Source organism: Hippopotamus amphibius, chromosome 3 (genome assembly GCF_030028045.1).
Source record: "Hippopotamus amphibius kiboko isolate mHipAmp2 chromosome 3, mHipAmp2.hap2, whole genome shotgun sequence".
NCBI lineage: Eukaryota > Metazoa > Chordata > Mammalia > Artiodactyla > Hippopotamidae > Hippopotamus > Hippopotamus amphibius.
Window position 1 is genome coordinate 35,882,511 of NC_080188.1, and position 19,528 is coordinate 35,902,038.

At 35.1% G+C, this 19,528-nt stretch overlaps 1 protein-coding gene and 1 non-coding gene across 4 annotated transcripts in view; both read left to right on the forward strand.

The window, feature by feature from the left end:
• Positions 1–19,528, forward strand: part of ADGRL3 (adhesion G protein-coupled receptor L3) — a 415,454-nt gene that overhangs the window by 267,379 nt on the left and 128,547 nt on the right. For 2 of the 3 annotated variants that reach the window (XM_057727606.1, XM_057727607.1), the window contains exons 7-8: positions 1,530–1,715; positions 4,680–4,718. In XM_057727606.1, the coding sequence (XP_057583589.1) occupies positions 1,530–1,715; positions 4,680–4,718 (225 nt within the window). The remainder of the gene's footprint in view (positions 1–1,529; positions 1,716–4,679; positions 4,719–19,528) is intronic. The other variant, XM_057727608.1, reaches the window with a different exon arrangement.
• Positions 17,514–17,617, forward strand: LOC130850566 (U6 spliceosomal RNA). Its single transcript, XR_009052936.1, has one exon. It is a non-coding gene; the product is annotated as a U6 spliceosomal RNA (small nuclear RNA).

Consider the following 19,528-nt stretch of genomic DNA (forward strand, 5'->3'; position numbering starts at 1 on the left):
TTTTCCACAGTCATAAGCCATTTTATTTTCTATTATAACAAAATGAACATCTTTGAACATATCTCTTTCATAACAGTAGGATTATTTTGATATGGTTGATAGTGATAAGAGAAATCTCTGTCTTATAGTCTTCACGTTTCAGAGTTTAATAGACACTGGTAATTTACTCTACATAGGAAGTATGCAAACATACACATTCAGTAGTAGTTCATGATAGTCATATACATTTCTGCAAATCTTTGCCAACACTTTATGTTACTAAACTATTTTTACATTTTTGAATTAGGATTTCCTGTATACTTGAGAATGTGATTGTTAACAACTTATATATTCCAGTTGCTCCGGCTTATTCATTTGTTTCTTTAACATTCAATCCTGCTACAAACATTTATTAAGCATCCCTAAGTAGATAACGATAACCTATTTGACTGAGTTTTTGTTGTGCCCCTTATAGCTTTCTGGATATCCGTTAGGAAGATAGCATTACAAAGAGAAGACCTTTCTGTTTGTGACCCTAAGTGCTATATTAGACTGCGTGAAAAACAGAAAAAGAGAAGAAAATTTTCTAAATAATGATATATTATATATTTAAGTAATAATAGGACAGGCCAAAGTTAGAAAAGCTACATGCCAAACCATTAACAATCTCTGGGAAGTAGGAATATATAGAGGCAAAAGAAGAGACATTCATTATTTTTATATTGTATACCTGTATCTATATTGTGTCAATGTGTTATAATCTTATTTTAGTTTACTAATTTAAAAATAATAAAAGGCATGATAAACTTGGGAAATTGCACTTATTTACTTTTTTTCTTTTTTAAGTTCTCCAGGCCTTCCTCACAAACTAATATATATATACCTATCTTCTTATTACCCAGAGCTATCAGACTTGTTCAAGTGATCATAGGGTATTAGTCTTTATCTCTTTTAACATCTTTGGGTTTTTGACAGTTTGAAAAATTCTTGTAGAATATACTTGAAAAATCAGCATGTAGTTTCAGAAAAGGGAAGTGCTAGAAACTAAGCAGTAATTTTCTACCTAGTACATTGAGAGCAAAATCTCTTAGTAAGAGGATGAAGACCACTTTGAAAAGCAGGAATTTTATTTGGAATTAAATTTTCACAGAGTTTAGCAGCCAGTGAGTATTTGCTGTGAATACTCACTGGCTGCTAAACTAGGCATAATGGAAAATTTGTACTGGCCTCAGTCAACGTCCAATTTAGGAACTCACAGAGAAAAATCACAGGGCAAACCTTAGACTTTAACCACCCAGATAGGTAAAGCAAGAACAATTTCTAGAAGTTAGGTTCCTCAAGAGGAGCTTCCTAAAGGTGGGAATTTCAAGTTCGGTATTGAAGAAAATAATCGATTAGCAGGAAAGCTTAGGGAATGTATACCAAGTAAAGGGAGGTTTTAATAACTTTCTTGCCTCAACGATTATAACAAATGGAAAAACAATTGTCCAAAGAAACCAATAAAATTACTTAAGATCTCTTTCCTTTTTGTTCTGTTTTCAAAATTGTAGTTGAAATCTGGAGAGACAGCTGCCAACATTGCTAGAGAGCTGGCTGAACAGACAAGAAATCATTTGAATGCTGGAGATATCACTTATTCAGTCCGGGCCATGGATCAGCTGGTTGGCCTCCTGGATGTACAGCTCCGGAACTTGACCCCAGGTGGAAAAGATAGTGCTGCACGAAGTTTGAACAAGGTAAGGACCTTAGTTACATGTATCTTTAAAGCTGTAGTAAAATCAGTGAGACTTCCCTGATTAATTTCTCTCTTTCCATAGAATCAGATCATTCTAAAGAGAATTGCTAGCTATATTCAATTCACTATTTCGTTATAATAATGACCTTACTTGACTTTCAATCTAAGGCATAATAAATGATAATCTCCCTATATATATTTTGAATTTACAATTCTATTTTCCATAGTACTCTGTTTTGTATGCTAAGTTCTGACAGGGTTAATATAGATAAATATGATTTCTTTTGTTTCTTTTTTTTTCCCTTTCAAACCTTTGTATTAATATAATTTTAACAGTGAAACAAATGCTGTCTAATCAATAAGCAGAAATTTAGGAAATAACAATGACAACGGATATTAGTAATACATTATAGAATTGTTTTAAAAATAATTCAACCTAATATTACATTTAAAAACTCATAGGGCAAGTATTTGTTTTAATTTTTGTTTCCTTTTGATTTTTAAATTAGATTTTGCATCACTACCATTATCACTGAAAAAGTATAAAAGTGTTTCAGCAACTTTGAATTGTAACTAATAAAAATTATTTTTTAAATTTTAAGGAATTTATGTATTTTAGTTTATATTTATAAATCTACAATATATACTTATATACATTATACACTCATCCATAAGCATTTTATATATAACCCATACACATATGAGCATTTTATTTACATAAGTATGTAAAATATGTTTTATATAATTATAAGGAATATCATTTATTTATGTAACAGAATATCATCATGGTGAAAAGATAGTATAATTGATGCCATCAGATAACATGTATTCCTTGAATGGCATTTTTGTAATAAAGATGATCGGTTATTGAAACTAGATTTTAAGGCCTCAAATATCAGTGATAATCTTACTACTTTTTTTAAAAAAGCGAGAATTTGGCAGTGACAGACTGATGTCCTGTATGGAATTCACTAAATGAATATTCCCCTTTAGAATGAAAAAATAACTTTGCAGAGTGGTCTTTATTATGTTTATTCTTTTCTGTCTTATTAGACTAGGAATGTCACTCATGAGATGGAAGAAATTTTTTTAAGTAATGATGGCTTGACATTAAAAAGCTAGATATTTTATCTGGCAGTTTTTCCTGCAATTTCATCATCAGAAAATAGATTCAGTTTTATCAATTGGATGTAAATTATTACCGAAGTTTTTTTTCATGCTGAGCAAAAAGGAGTTATTTTTGTCACTCATATTCCTGATACAATCTCAACCAAGCCCCTGACAGAATATAATCCGCAGCTGCCTATGTAATCTGGGCATGCTGTGATTTTTAATGTGTTATTACCCAGGCTGACTGGATGCTGTTAATGAATATTGCTGCCAGCTATTGTTATCATAATGTACTGGAAATAGTAATTTCTATTAATGTTACATATCCATACCATTACTTGTTATAGCAATACTTTGTATCTTTATTTAAGAATGGTGTTGATGTCTGACAATATCAGGTAAAGCTGGCAATTAATGTCACATTCTAACTGGCTACAGCTAATCAGCTTGCCTAGTCTGAATATCAAATAACTACATAATGGGCAAATTTCCATTTGTGAAGCTTTTTAATGCTCTCTTTTGTTTCTTATTTGGCTCTTTTCAATTGTTTATATAATGTGGTTTGTCATATGTTAATTTGCATGATGGGGTAAGGAGATGGGAGGGCAAAGGTTATTCACATGCTTCCTGGCTTGCTCTCATTTCCTGTGGTTCCCACTGTTCCCTGAAGCAGTTATAACCCATCAGATTTGCAGAGTCAACTTGGTACAAATCAATTGTGCTCCACATTGAAATTCTGGAGGGTTTAGAGACCTGCTAAACCAAGATGAGAGTCAGTGATCCAAATGACAGCACTGCAATTTACTTGCACTCATTCCTCACTTAATTCTTTAGAGGAGTAACTGCTCTATGCTCATTGAAGAATGCATGAATTAACGTTGGGAGAGTATTAGCCACACAAAAGGCATCAGAGTAACTGCTTCTTAAAACAGGGTAATTTTCTCCTTCAACAATCAAGGCTACTGAAGGAAAAAAATAGGGAAGAGGAGGAAAACTACAATCTAATTTATAAAATTTGCAGTCATTTATTTAAACAGAGCAAATGTGTGTATTAATTATTCATTTTATCACCAGGAAAAAAATGTTTGGGACTGAATATGAGTTTGCTGTTAACCTTTGGCCCGGAAAAATATCATTCTGTATGCAAGCAAATAAAGAAAGACACAAAAACAGGCTTCTTATTCTACAAAAGTTTCTAAAATGTATAAATTTTTTTGGTCAAAACCATCAAAATAAATTCTTTAAGAAATAAAAATAAGATACATCAGAAGGCTGATCACATTCTTTTAATCAGAAGTTACTTATCTCTTGATATTTGACCCTTTGAATCAAATATTCAAATGAAGGGGCATTTCTGTTTTCTCAATAAATAGAACATTTTGTATGTATGAACAAATGGTTTGTGGTACACATTAACCATCATATATAATCTGTAAACCACAAACAATTTACTATCTGTAAAAAATGGGTTCTAAAATTTTGACCTAATTTACTTAACTTCATAGGTCTTCATTTGTGGCCCATTAATTAATAACTAACCTCATATGAAATAAATCATGTCGAATGAAGTATGTTGATTTTTACTAATTTCTACTAAATTTATTCTAAGATTTCTTTCCATCATTAACAGCTTTATACCATCCAATTATCACTTGGGTTCTGAAAAGGTGTTGGTTACTATTTTTCAAGCCATTGCTGACATTTTGCTGCTGCTTAGCCTTCATTCTCTTCTAGAAAGTAGTGCACAACAAAATAAGGTGTTTGTGTAGATGTGTTCTTTTATTTTTCTTGTTTTCTTCTGTCACTAACTTGTTTTTTCTATTCTGTGTTTAATCTGCTGTCTTAATGGATTCAGCTTCAGAAAAGAGAGCGCTCTTGCAGAGCCTATGTCCAGGTACTTTCTGCGTTTTTATAAATGTGTTAAGTTGTTGAATTGTCTCTGTTGGTGGTAGCATGTGTGGGCATCTGATAGAAAGATGACACTGTAACCTGTTGAACTGGAAGAATTTCAGGGAGGGCATGGAGGGTGGGAATGGAAAGCTATATGAAAGGGTATGTGCTAAAAGGAAATTTGACAGCTCCAGTGCTCTATCATGCAAAAGGAGCACAGACTAGCAAAGAGTTACAACTTTGGGTGTGAGAATTTTCTCCTCACTGAAAGATGAGTTGGGTATAATACATAAATCTCTAATTTCTTCAGAGAGGTGGGTATGAAAACACTTCATTCATATGTTGGTCTAGCTAACATTTGAGTAGCAAGTTATCCAGAAATGACACTCAGTCAAATAAGACAATTCCAGTATCCACAATTCCAATATCATGTTTCTGTACCAAATTAATCAGGACACTCTGTGACGATCTTACTCTTCCACTTATTATACACATGAATCCCAGCGTAAATGTAATTATTCCTCCAGTTAACATGTTGTAATTTGTTCCTAAGCAAGATAAAAAACATTTCTATGTTTGTGAGTTCTTTTGTGAAAAAGAATCCTAGAAGCAAGCTTCATAGTTATTTTTAGAAGGGAAAGAAGGGAGGGGATGGGAGGAGAGGAGAGGAAAGGAGAGAGGAGGGGAGGGGAGGGGAGGGAGGAAGGCAGCCAAGGTCAAGTGACAAATTCAACGGACAAAATGATTTAGTAGTGACTTTGATGTGCTTTTTTCAAGGGAAAACAATCCATGGGTTGGGGGAGTAAGTGCCTCACCATCAGTGGTGCACTCTTCCTGAGGGATGCTGGGCAAGAGTGAGTTTTATAGAGACGACTTGAAACAGGGCATGATGGGCAAGGAGGTTTGGGATTTCCTTATAAGGCTAACAGGTCCTCTTTTCTAGGGTAAGGTGAGCTAGCTAACGCTGAGTTGGAGGATTGTGATCAGTGTATGTGAGGTTTCCTCGACAGTCAGTTCTCATAAGTGCAGATGTAGATTTGTGATGTGGACTAGGCCACTGGGGTGGTCTCCATTTTGCGGGTCCCAATATACAAATTAACTTTATCAGAAGGAATATGAAAATAGGAAACTGTGTGACTGTAAACTTTACTCCCTATGTGTATATATCATAACATTTTTAAAGGGGAAGGCCAACTGCGTTTATAAAAAAGAGAGATGCCCTCAAGACCCAAGTTACTGGTTCTCAGATTAGTGGTCCAGAAATTAAACAGTGTCAGTTTATTCACAATAAGGGCATTTTGTGAAACAGTCATTTAAAAGGAAAATAATAATAATAATTTGAACATGGAACAGAGATTAGGAAGAAAAGCTTTTAACTTGCATTTTACTTTATAAAATAATGAACCTTTGTATATAAGAAGCTGTTCAGGTTTATTTTTCTAAGGTTTTGGGAAAGGAATTGCTTTGGAAGGTTTATGTATATATATTGTTTAATGTGTGCCATAGACAGAGAAATTGAAGTACTCTTCAGCATTGAAAGCTGAGGATCATTTTTGAGCAACATTAGAATTGTTTTTGATTGCAATCTATGATATCCCTTTAATGGGGCCTTGGAGATAATTAGCCTTTCGGTATTTAAATCTATGAAATGCATGGTCATTCAAACATGAATCTCTGATGGAAAATTAATAGCACAGTTTATTCAGTGGCTGATTTCCTGGTGTTATAATTGACTGGCTATGAATAAATGTTTCAGCTATTGACTAAACATCTGATAAGAGCAAATAGAAACAGAATACTGGTGAAGCATAAATGCTCTGCTCACTACAACACAGCACTATTCCTGTTCCTTTTAATGTAGATCATTATTCTATGAAATTCTAGAGTGAATAATACCTTAAAAGTTAGTCTATTTGAATTTTAAAGACTTATGTTCCCTATTATTTCTATGTTCAGAGCACATTCTGAGCTATCTATGAAATAGGTATAAAATACACTTGAAATGTTTTATGCCTTAAATTTGAAAAAAGTATTTAGTTATCACAAGATTCTTAAAAAAAATTTCCTTTCCATGGGCATAAGCAGTGATTCTCCTAGGTTTGACCTTAACCATCTAAATACATTTAGCTTTTAATTATTTAGAAATACAGTGTCTATTTTATGAGTTATGTAGATCCATTTTTTATTTCTTGCTTCTCACCTTTTATTTAAAAAAAAAGAAAACAATAAAATCTGGACTGTCAGCAGTCAGCTATGATAACTGATCTGTAGGTGAACAATTAAAAGTTAGTTGCTTTGATTTTTTAAATAATATGTGAGTTTCCTAAAACCCATTTATTCCTTTGTCTCAAGAATTTTAACAGAAACAAAAAATTGGGTCCAATGTATTTTATTTTTCTGTATTTAGTTGTAATTTTAGATTGCACTAAAATCCTCACTGACTATCAAAAGATAGATATTGATGTGTGTAAAATATCATGTGTAAAAATATCATTACCGTATCTCAGGCATAATACATACCTTCCTTTAGGAGAGGGTTTTAAGTTTTATGCCAAAGAAAAAAAGTAAGGCTTGTGTTACATATGCATATTAAGTAGCTACCATGATATAATATTACCAGGAGGGACCTTAGAGATGAAGATGAGTGAGTTGAGATCTGGAGAGGTGAGGTGACTGGACCACGGTCACACAACTGGCACTGTTGACACTAATGCTGCTATTCTGATGTGCATCCAGTGCTTCTTCAACACCATATTTAAGAATAACAGTAATTTATTATGAAGAATAAATATGTTTATTAGGCACTGTGGCCATCACTGTGCAAAGCATTTTGCATAAATTCTTATCTAATATTCAAAACAACTGTATGATATAAATTATTGCTATTCTTAACTTAAAGTAGAGAAAATGGGGCACAGGAGGCATTAAATGACTTTCACAAAATTATACAGTAATAGTTGAGGGGCTCCTGAATTCAAAGTTAGGTCTTCCTGATTCAGAAGCTCAAAGTAATGTGATTGAGGAATGGGCTTTATTATTGGGTGTTAGAAGTCAAGATGATATATTATTTGGTTTATATTTATTGATTTATGGTACTGTATTTAAAGAATGGTATAAAGTATAACTTTTTTTTTAATTTTTCCTTTTTTTGAGGTTGACTTCAAATGGCTGTGTGGTGATTATTTTGTTCTACTATAGCCAGGTCAAATACAAACATAATTTACTTTGAGGTCCTTTGGTTTTCAGAGGACACTGTGATTAAAAAATTACCATATTGAGAGAAGAAATTACAAGTAGAAAATATTCTAACTCGATGTTAAAGGAGGAGCTGTCAAACTGTTTTCCAAAGTGACCACACCGTTTTACATTTCCACCAGTGATATGTGTGGGTTCCAGTTTTCCCACATCCACACCAGCACTTGTTATTTTCTCTTTTCGATGATAACTGTCCAAGTACATGTGAATTGCACAAGTTAACTCTACTGGTGGAATGGGGGCAGGGGAAGATTTGAGAGGTAATCCATGAACAAATAAAAAATTATGTGGCTCCAAAGAGAGGTTTGTGTTTTTCATGAGAATCTGAGAGTAGCGTGTGTGACCTCAAACAGCTTAAAAACAACTGCCTTGTTATAAATCTAACCAGCACTTAGATTTACATTTCTTTCTCATTTTTCAATCCCAAGTTCCCATCTTTTAAATAGTAATGTTTGTTAGCATTGTTCTCTTCTATAGCAGGAACTATTAAAAATCACTTGCATTCACATTTTTACTGCTTTAAAGCAGGATATTTTCCTAGTTAAGAAATATGTTTTGATTTTTGTCAGCAGTTTCTTTTGTCCTCCAAATTTCAGAGGTGGCATGGACTCCTGAGAGAGACTGAAGTCGATCTTGTTTAATGGGAAATATAAGTACATATAGTTTTTGATGTGAATCTTTTGAGTCATTCTTTGGAACCTACCATTATTTGCATAGTTGGGCTGAGAACTGATCAGAAAAAATTGGTAAATAGATGTAAATTTTTTTAAAAAGACACATACACACGCATGCCTGGTTTCCTCCCTTCTTCGTACCCTTCCTTACATTTTTCTTCTTTTTTTTAATGGCAGATAGTCTATGTGTTCTTTAAATCTTACCAAGTATTTGAAATAAGCTCTCTTTTTATTTCAGTTTGGAATTAGAGTCTGCTTGTTTTATTTATTTTGTTTGTTTCACCTTCATTATCCACTAGAAATCTGTATCCTAGGTACCATTAATGTAAAAGCAATCTCTATCTTCAACTGTAAAAAAACATCACATAGTAGTTAACAACAAAAACATTCAAGAATTACTAGTTGAGCACACATGCGCAGTAATCTTACCACTACTGGGAATACAGCAGGGTCCATAACAGGCCAAAAATCCCTGCTCTCTCTCCTAGGGTGAAATTTCTAGTGGCAGAATATAAACACTATGCTAAGTATATGAAATATATGATATGTGAGATGATGATAAATGTTACGGAGAAAAATAGAGCAAGAAACACATCACTGAGGTGACATTTGAGAAAAACTCTGAAGGAGTGAGCTGTGAAGATATGCAGGAAAAAGCATTCCAGCAGAGAAAACAGCAAGTTTCTGAGGTGGAAATATGCCTGTGTTGTCCAGGAAGCCAATGCAACTGGAGCAGAGTGAAGGAGAAGAGGGTAACAGGACACAAATCTGTGGGGCAGTGAGGGCCCAGATCTGACAGACCATTGCAAGGACTTCAGCCTTTATTCATAGACACACAAGAAACCACTGCAGATTTCTGAGCAGAAGAATGACATGATCTGATGTGTTTTAAAAGTGGAGAATAGATTCTAGCAGGAAAAGTAAGGGCCGAAACAGGATGACCATTTGGGCAATAACTGCAGTCACTTGGAACAGGATATGAGTGCAGGATGCTGAGATAATTCTTCAGCTTCAGCATTTTTTTAAGTGGAACAAGCAGGATTTGCTAAGGGGTTGTATGTGAAGTGTCAGAGGAAGAGAGGAGTTGGAATGACACAGTGTTTTGCCTGAGCAACTGGAAGGATGACATCACCATTTATTGAGATGGTCTATCTGTGACCAATTTGGGAGAAGCACTAAAAGAACTTCACTTAGGGGCTTGTTAAGTGTGCGATTCTCATTAGATATGCAGTGTTGATGGTAAATATGCAGTTATATACACAACCTTGAAATTTATCTGAGAGGTCAGGCTAGAAATAATCATTTAGTAATGTTTCACTTAGAGTGGCATTTTCAGTCAAAGTACTAGATGAATTCATCAATGCAATGAGTGTAGAAAGAGAAGAGAATCTAGGGCTGAGCCCCAGGACACTGTCATATGATGAGGTCAGGGGGAGGAAAAGGAACCAGCAGTAGAGACTAAAGAGCAGCCTTAAGGAAGGAGGAGGACCTGGAGAGTGTGGCATCCAGAAGTCAACTCAAGTTCTTCTTTCACAGAGGAGGAAATTATGTCAAGTGCTGCTGAGCTCGGGAACGCTGATACAGCTTTTCAATGATAAAAGTAATATCAACTTTTGATGAGTTTTTAAAAATTCCAAAGCCCAGATATCTATATTATTATATGTACTACGTAAACATTTTTACCTATTCCTTTCTTTTTTTTCTTTTTTTTGCCTTTAATGCAGACTTTCTGTGAAGCAAAGTTGCTACTTGCACCTTTGACAAAGTGCAAATTAAATTATGCCAGTTTTACTTGTGTGACTTTGGTGCATGAGACAAGAAGAGTCTAACCTCCATTTATACTGCTAGGAGAAATTAATGAGTATTTTCAAGTGCCTTGTTTGGTCACTTAATTGGCTGTGTGACAAAGAGCTCCATGGTACATGTCAAACAACTTTCTGAGTCCTCTAATGATTTGTGCTTTGCTTGACTTGTGATACTATTCTGTGTGGCCTGTCAGGCTGGATATCCTTGTTAAAGTGGCTAGAATAAATTGGCTAGTGGTGTGCATACAATGTAGTATATTAACTACAGCGACAGGGAGTACTTTTAGCAGCTCTTTCAAGAGATTTCGATGTTTGCCCGTAAGCATCAAAGCCAACCCAAACTTTCATTTAATATAATTAAAAGGACATCTGAAAGTAGTTTGAATCACACCAGGTTCTTGAGGTTTGGTAACCCTTTGTTAAAACCTTGTGAACTTAATATATTTCACAGCTTGATAAATCTGCACTTGATTTGTGTCAGTAAGAGAGAAAATATAAATCTGCACCCTGCATGTTTCTGGTGCCCTGAACCTCTTGCTAAAAGACATAAAGATCAAAGCAAGTGACTTCCATCTACAAAGCTGAGTAGTTTTCTTTAGATAAAGATGTAAGAATTCTTTTCTGTAAGTTGTAGACACCAAATGCTGTTGTAAAGCAAGTGTGGAATCAAAAGACAGAAAAACCTTATGTAATGTAAGCAGTGTAAATTATACAGGTTATTATTTAAGAGCTTGGATAGGTCAGTTCATAAATCTAATGATTTGAAAACCTCCAAAGGACAATGACAGATGTTGGTGATGGAGATCCTGCTTTGACATGCTAAGAACGTTTTGGGAATCTCTCAAAATTACCATGGCTACTGTGAAGGTCAGGCAGAGATGGCCACTTTACAAAGTCATTTCTGACTTACATTTTGCACATTTCCTATAAGTAAACAAAATGTTCCAGCTGCTGTTTGTATACACATGGTTTGTAAATGCTTCAGGAAGTAATTCTAATAAGGTTGAAAAAAAAAAGCCCTTTTGTTTTTAAATAAAGTGTTTTCACTTAAAAGTATTGTCTCACTTTTTTTCACAATTTTATTCTCTTCTCATAACTTCTTAAAGCCTAGATCACTATTTAATTGTAAAATTGTTTATTTAAAGTCCATTCTAATGCATCATTGCTTTCTGAACGTGTTTACCTTCAGAAAAGTTTTAAATACATAGAATATGAATAGATATTCTTGCTATGCAAACACGAGAAGACACATCAATTTACTTTGCTATTTCTTTAACAGCTTTTTGATCATGTACCTAACCAGAAGGAAAAAACACACTTAAAATAGCACTACAGATTTAAGATCCTACTTTCTGAAACTATCATTAGCATTTCTGCTACAGGTCAGAAAAGAAATGGAAGTTTTAAGGTGTCATTTGCAGTAAAGTAGTTCCCTGATGGCTTGGAACCAAACAAATGATATTTTAATACTGCTCCGAACAGAGTTATAATTTTGATATTTTCCCTAATCTAATGTATGAATTTTGTACAGACAGTAGTAATAGAAGCTTAACTATGGCAACTTAAACTAGGGCTTTATTTTCATAAATAAAAAGGAAATGCAGCCAAAGCGGTTCAGAATTAGCCTGAAAACTCCCTGTCAGAGACCAAAGCTTCATCTGTTTTTCTGCTCTATTGTGTTTAGCACATGGGCTTCTATCCTCAAAATGACAAGATGGTTACTTAGCGTTCAGTCACCACTTCATGCTGATTTCTACACAGAAAGAAGGATAAGGACAAGTAATATTCATCTTGGTTAGAACTTTCCAAATGTCTCACCCAGCTGTATTTGACTGTTTCCCCTACTTCTGACCATACCCCTTGGGCTCCTCAGTTTGCATAGCTAAATGCTTCATTAATAGATACAGTTTTGCAGCTGGGCATAACTATATCTACTAATGTCCAGTGATTCGATGTCTAAACCAAGAGACTTATTGGGCAAATAGTATTCTTAGATGCAACCAAAAATACTTTTTCTGTTATTTAATGGTACATATTGATATATTCATCCAGTTTTGATATAATATTCTGCCATAGAGTTGTAACAATACCAATGGTTACTTTTAAACCCTACGTATAGATTAAAATGTTCTTTTGATTGTTCTATTATAGTTATAGTCGGAAGGCAATCATTTTTGTTAAATGAGAAAAAAAGATTATTTCAAACTATTTCCAGATGGCATTTTTCTCCTTTTTAAGTAATTTTCTGAATAGCTAATATAGATATATGGTTTAAAATTCAAAAAGTAGAATGATAGATATGTCTCCTTCCCACTGGGGCTGCTGCATTGCTCCCTCCGGGGCATGCCACTGACATTGTAATCTACTTCAGTGGTGCCCCCTTGGGGGTGTGTTCCAAGCAACCCTGCCTCTCCCTCCAGTCATTCAGATTGCCTTCCTCAAAGCAATGACTGTTATCAGCCTCTTGAATATCCTACCAGAGAAGACTGTTTTTACTCACATCCATGTTTTTATAATGTTTCTTTATAGATTTTGTCATACAATCACAAAACAGTGTTGTTCTCTTTACCTACGACTAGGACTTTGGCAGTAGTCGTTATGACGTTATGTGGTAGCTCTCCACCGTTGAAAAGCATAAGCGTGTAGATATGATCACAAGGTACACTTGTATCACAGTTTATATCAACAAAACAATTTAACTTCATCAGTATGAAACCAGTTGAATAAAATGTTACACCAAATAGTGGAATACTGTAAAGAGAAAGAATGAGGTAGATCTTGTATTGACTTAGAAAGATGGGTATAATATAGTATCAAGTAAAAACAAAAACAAAAAAACAAGCAAGCAAAACCAAGCAAATTACAAGTTATTATGGTGATCACATTTATTTGTGTGTATGTGTAAATATTTACAAGGCTGGAGGGGTCCACAACTAACTGTCAAAGAGATTCTTTTTGGGAGAGGTAGGTGTTGTCCCATAAATAGACTTTACAGTTTTAATGTAAATACTTACATGTTTTTTGACTGTTCACAATGTATACTTTTAAATTTTTTTCGTAGTACAGATTATTTTTTGGGAAAGTTTTTGGCTTACAGAAAAATCGGTCAGTTAGTACCGAGTTCCAATACTGTATGTCCCTCCTACACACACAGTGTCCTTTATTATTACTACCTTACATTAGTATGGTACATTCATTATAATTAGTGAACCAATATCGATATATTATTATTAACTAAAGTGCATAGTTCAGATTTCCTTAGTTTTTACCTATGCCTTTTTTCTGTTTCAGGATCCTATCAGGATATCACATTACATTTAATCATCATATTTCCTTAGGCTCCTCTAGGCTGTGATAATTTTTCAGACTTTCCTGCAAGGTCGTCCTTTTTAAAGTCAGAAAATATATTTTCCATTTAAAGTTATTAGCGTGTATAGTTTAAGAATAGCATAGAATTATCCATTCATTCACTCAGACAATATTTGTTGAGCTATTGTGCTTCAGGCACTGTTCCAGGTGCAATGATTCAGGGTTAAAGACAGACAGGATTACTACCTTGCAGAGCTCACATCCTAGTTTAGCAAACTGCAGTTTGGGAACAAAATAGACAGTAAAGCAATCAAAATAATAAAATAAGATAATGGCAGAAGTACTATGCAGAGAGTTAAAAGAGAATTGTGAGTTAAAGTGAGTGCTTGGTTACTTTAGACTGTGTATCTGGAAAATGACAATGACACTGACTCCTGGCAGTATAAGATCAGCCATGTGCCTATCTGGAGCAAAAGCATTCTAGGATCAGAGCTTACCCATCATGGCCAAGTGAGGTTGGAGAGTTCTGGAAATAGAAAGAAGGCTAATATGCCTGAAGCAATGGGTTGAAGGAGAATACAGGGCTAGGAAACCTTTGGAAAGGAGTCAAGATTCTGAATGCCATTAAAGAGTTTTAACGGGTTGTGACATTAGATTTTTGCAAGATTAATTTGGTTGCAAATTTAGTTTTCCTCCAATGTCCATTATTACTGCTTCTGTTGTCACCTTTACATGGATGAATCAACTGCTTTATACATTTAGAAATTAGGTTATTCCATTCTCCCTACTGCTAAATAATGTTTTAAAGATGCAAATCTGAGCAAGACTTGATCCCACCCGAAGACTGTCCATTACTCTCTTTTTCCCTAAAGAAAAAAAATCCTGTTTTGGACTACAGTGTTTGAGAATTTGACTCCTCTTCTGATTTCCCATACCTTTAGCTGGCCCCTTCCATGTTCTTGGATTCTACACTTCCAAACCACCTAAGTACTTGCAGTTCATGTCTCTGTGCCTTTGTAGTCACAGTACATTCTGCTTGGATTACTTCTATATTTGTTCTCCTTTCTCCATCCTTTCTTCTCAGTAACATTGACTTATCTGCCAACACCTACTTTATGCACCAGTTACTCTAAAGAAGCATTCTTTCTCCCACCTAGTCTGGATAAATGCCCTCTTATACATCCTCACTTTTCCTCTTATTACAGCAATTATCAAGCTATATTTTAATGTCTGTTCACTTTTGTATTTCTGAGCTCCTTGGAGAAGAACAGTGCCACTTTTATTTCTATATCCTCAAGACCATTTAAATTGTACTTAGCACATAAAAAGTGACTTCTAAATATTTACCATTTAATTGAGACTTCCAGCTAATGTTTCCAATTGCTTGCTGGTAGAAATTCTCAAAACACTTGTCTATACTCGCAATCACCAATCCCTCTCCTCATATTCTCTCTTGATTTCACCTCATCAGGCTTTTGCCCTCACTGTCTTATTGCAGCTGTACTTGTTGAGGTTATTAATGATTTCATGCTGCTAAACTCAGTAGTCAATTGTAAATCCATCGTACTTAACCAGCCAGAAACATCCAACACAGTTGATCCTTGATATACTCTCATCAGGATAACTCATTCTCTTGGTTTTCCAACTCTTGATGCTTCTTTCCAGTCTCCTTTGCCAGTTCCTTTTTTCCCAAACCCTTGGATTGGAGTGCCTCCTAGCTCAGTCTGCTCTTGTTTTCTCTTTGTCCCCACACTTCCTTGGTGATTTCATTGATTTAAATACCACCTGTGTGCCTAAGACTTACCATGTTTTCTGCAGCACAGACCACTTTCTTGAACTCTAAAATTAATTGCTAGCTAAATTCTCAACATCTTCACATTTTTTTTTCTAATAGACACCTCCATTCATAACTGAATTCCCAGTCTTCACCAGAAAACCACTTTTATGTCCAGTGTTCTCCTATTCAATTGATGTGGTTCAGTCCCATCCCTCCTGTTTTCTATAAAAAAAACTCTAAACATGGGCCTCTTTAAGGTTTTGGAACATGCAGAGCATGTTTCCACTCGTGGACTTTTATTCTGTTTGTTCCCCCTGACTGTAATATCTCCTCCAAATATCTGCATGGGTAACTCTCTCAACAACTTTGTCTCTTTTAAATTGTTGCATTTTCAAGGAGGCCCACCTGGACCATCCTAGGTAAAATCACAAGCTACTCTGTCCCCAACCCTACTCCTAACTCTAGATTCCCCTATCATGTATATTTTACTTTTATTTTACTGGGGCGGGGGCGGGGGGGTAGATTTTGTTTACTTTGCTTGCCAGAATGTTTAGTGCTAGGATTATTCCCCCTTCAGCTTTGTTTAAGATGTATCTCAAGAGTCTGGAACAGTATTGGCACATATTAAATGCTCAAGAAATATTTATTGAATGAATAAATGTCCTACTTCAAAGTAAAGATACTTAAAATTGAACCGATTATCCCTTAAAAGCAGCTTCTCTATAGCTTTTCTCTTTATTTTACAACCATTATACTAGTTACCCAGAAAAAATTCTAGAGTTATTATTTCAAGAAGGACTTTTTTTTGGTACTTTTATGATTGAGATCATTTTGAAGTTGATGGAAACACTCTTCCCTTGACTTCTGTGATACCACACTCTTCTGGCTACTTACTCTTTCTTCATCTCAGGTGTCGACTATTCTTTCTACATTTTCTTCTCTATTGCTAGTGTTTCTGGGCAATCAGTGCTTCTCCCTATACTCAGTTTATCTGGGAAATGTCAAACATCTCACTGGCTTTAATGAGCTTCTTGAATTTATGATGCCTAAACCTGTATGCCAAGAGCAGAGATTTTAGTAAACTACAGACTGAAGAGGTTAAGAATATGCCACCCCAAAACCTGCTACTTTGGTATGTTGATTATTTGAACTGTAGGCAATTGAGAAACAGCAGATGAGGAAGGCCTTTCTGATCCCCCCTTTCTATCTAAAAGCAGATCGTAAAATTTCCATGTGCCAGGAAGAGAAGAACATTCTTATCACCAGAGGGCTGGAGTCAATGCCAGAATGGATCTGTGCAAACATACGTACAAAAATAACGTTTATTTTCTCCTGGTTTCCCCCATATATTAACTAGTTGCTTTCCCACAATTTACTGTCCCTTGTAGCTTAATGCCTTTTCCTTTGTCACTTTATTCTCTGGTTAAAAAAGCAGGTTAAACTCTCAGTCCTAACTACTTCTTGGTCTTCATTTTTCCTATGAAGATTCTCTTGTATTAAATAAAATTTGTGTGCTTTTCTCTTGTTACTCTATCTATGTCAATTTAATTCTCAGGTCTCATGACAGAACCTAAGAGGGTAATGGAAGGTTATTTTTCTCCCCTACAAGGCTTCTCTAGACCTTTTACATTAATTCCATTCAAGTACTTTGCATTCAAAATAGAAAAACCTGAGTTTATCAGTTTTGCACACTCTTCCCCCAACATGTGCTTACATCCTCTACCTTTTAGTGATAAAAAATTTGCTCCTTTTCCTTTATTCCCATTTTAAATGAGTGCCACCTCATTGCCTACCCCCAAATTCTGTGTAGTTCACTTCCTTATTTCCCTTTCCAACTGTTAATTAATCAATAAATTTTTAAAAATATTTTTGGAATCTCTATTTTCCTCCATCCCCAGAGCCAGAATGCATGGATTTGAACCCTGGTTCTGCCCTATGTTAACTAATTAGCCTTTAGCAAGTTAACTTCTCTGAGTCTCGTGCTCGCTTCAGCAGCACAAATAATAAAATCGGAATGATACAGAGAAGATTAGCATGGCCCCTGCACAAGGATTACAGAAAGAAAAAAAAGCAAAACTTCTCTGAGTCTCAGTTTTCTCACTGCAAGATGAGAATAATAACTACTTCTACCTTATCGGGTTATTGTCAACATTAAAGGGGTTGATGCATATAAAGCATTTAGATGAGAGTCTGGAACACACTCAATAAACATTAACCATTATATTCTGTATCACTCCCCTACTTTAAATTTTTCAGTGGCTTCTTGGTGCCCTTTGGAAGAATTGCAAATATCTTAACAAGGTTTGCAAGCCTCTTTGAAAACCAACCTTTGCTAACTAATCTTGTCACTGAACCCTTTGCACTCTTTTTCAGTTCCTCGGAGTTGCCAGTTCTCTTTCACCTCTGTACCTATAAGCACATACTTTACCCCTTGCCTGTTTGGTCAATGTTGTATTTAAGCTTGAAATTCTACTTCATGGAGCCTTTCTAACGTAAAGCTTGAAACCCATGTTTCCACTATTATAATGCTTGTCACGTCGTATTTTATTTAGTGGCTTCACTATATTGTTATCACTTTGAGGGAAGAGAGAATATCTCTCTTACAGTATCCCAATTGAAGGCACTTAGTTAATATTTGTTGAATGAATGTTGAGTTAGCAAAAAGTTTGAGTCAAGTTATAGCTCTGTTTAATTCCTATAACACAACAGATTTGACAGCATTCAATCATTTAACTCTAAGATTTAAAAAATAATACAACTTCAGTTTGCTAAAAACAATACAATTTTTTAAGCTCTTTATTGGAGTATAATTGCTTTACACTCTTGTACTAGCTTTTGAGGTATGCCACAGTGAATCAGCTGTATTTATACATATATCCCCATATCCCCTCCCTCCCGCGACTCCCCCCCACGCTCTCTGTCCTGGCCCTCTAAGGCATCACCCATCATGGAGTTGATCTCCCTTTGTTATACAGCAACTTCCCACTAGCTATCTATTTTACATTTGGTATATATGTCTGTGCTACTCTCTCACTTCGTCCCAGTTTCCCCTTTGCCCCCACCCACCCCCAACCCCATGTCCTTCAGTCCATTCTCTGCATTTTTAAAATTTTATTTATTTTTTGGCTGCATTGAGGCATCATTGCTGTGCGCAGGTTTTCTCTAGTTGCAGACAGCAAGGGCTGCTCTTTGTTGCAGTGCACAGTCTTCTCATTGCAGTGGCTTCTCTTGTTGTGGAGCACGGGCTCTAGGCACACGGGCTCTAGGCATGCAGGCTCAGTAGTTGTAGCACACGGGCTTAGTTGCTCTGCGGCATGTGAGATCTTCCCAGATCAGAGATCAAACCCGTTTTCCCTGCATTGGCCGGCGGATTTTTAACCACTGTGCCACTAGGGAAGTCCCCAAACAATACATTTTTATGTAACAACGGGTTTCTTGAAAAGGCAGAGTCTTTTCTATGAAATTTAGTTTCACCTTGTTCTACTATTAAAGGTTCTTATTACTATATTAAGGTCAGTTGTGTTATACAATCTAATTTTAATTAAGACTTGAAAATGCCAACACTTCACTGTAATATAAAAGGGAGTTCAGAGATTAGTGGTTTTTATATGCTTAGTAATATTAAATGACAGTGATTATAAAGAGAACCTTAGGTTTATTGATCAGATGTGTAAATATCAGTCATTCATCTTGACTTCTAATAAAAAACCCTGCAAGTTTAAAACTGTTTTGACGAATCCTAACATTTGACCTTTAAATTTTTGATTCGAATCAATGTCTAAACATAGATTGGAGTACAGTGTGCCCTATTCAGGAAGGATTGTAAACTTTTGCTGTTTTATTTTATTCTCAACTAATAAGCTTTATATCAGAAGTCAAAAAGGAAGAATTGAAGTTGTTTTTATTCTTTTTAATTATGAATCAAAGTTTTTTTACATATATATGTGTGTGTGTATGTATATAGATAGAGAGAGAGCAAGAAATGGGAACAGAG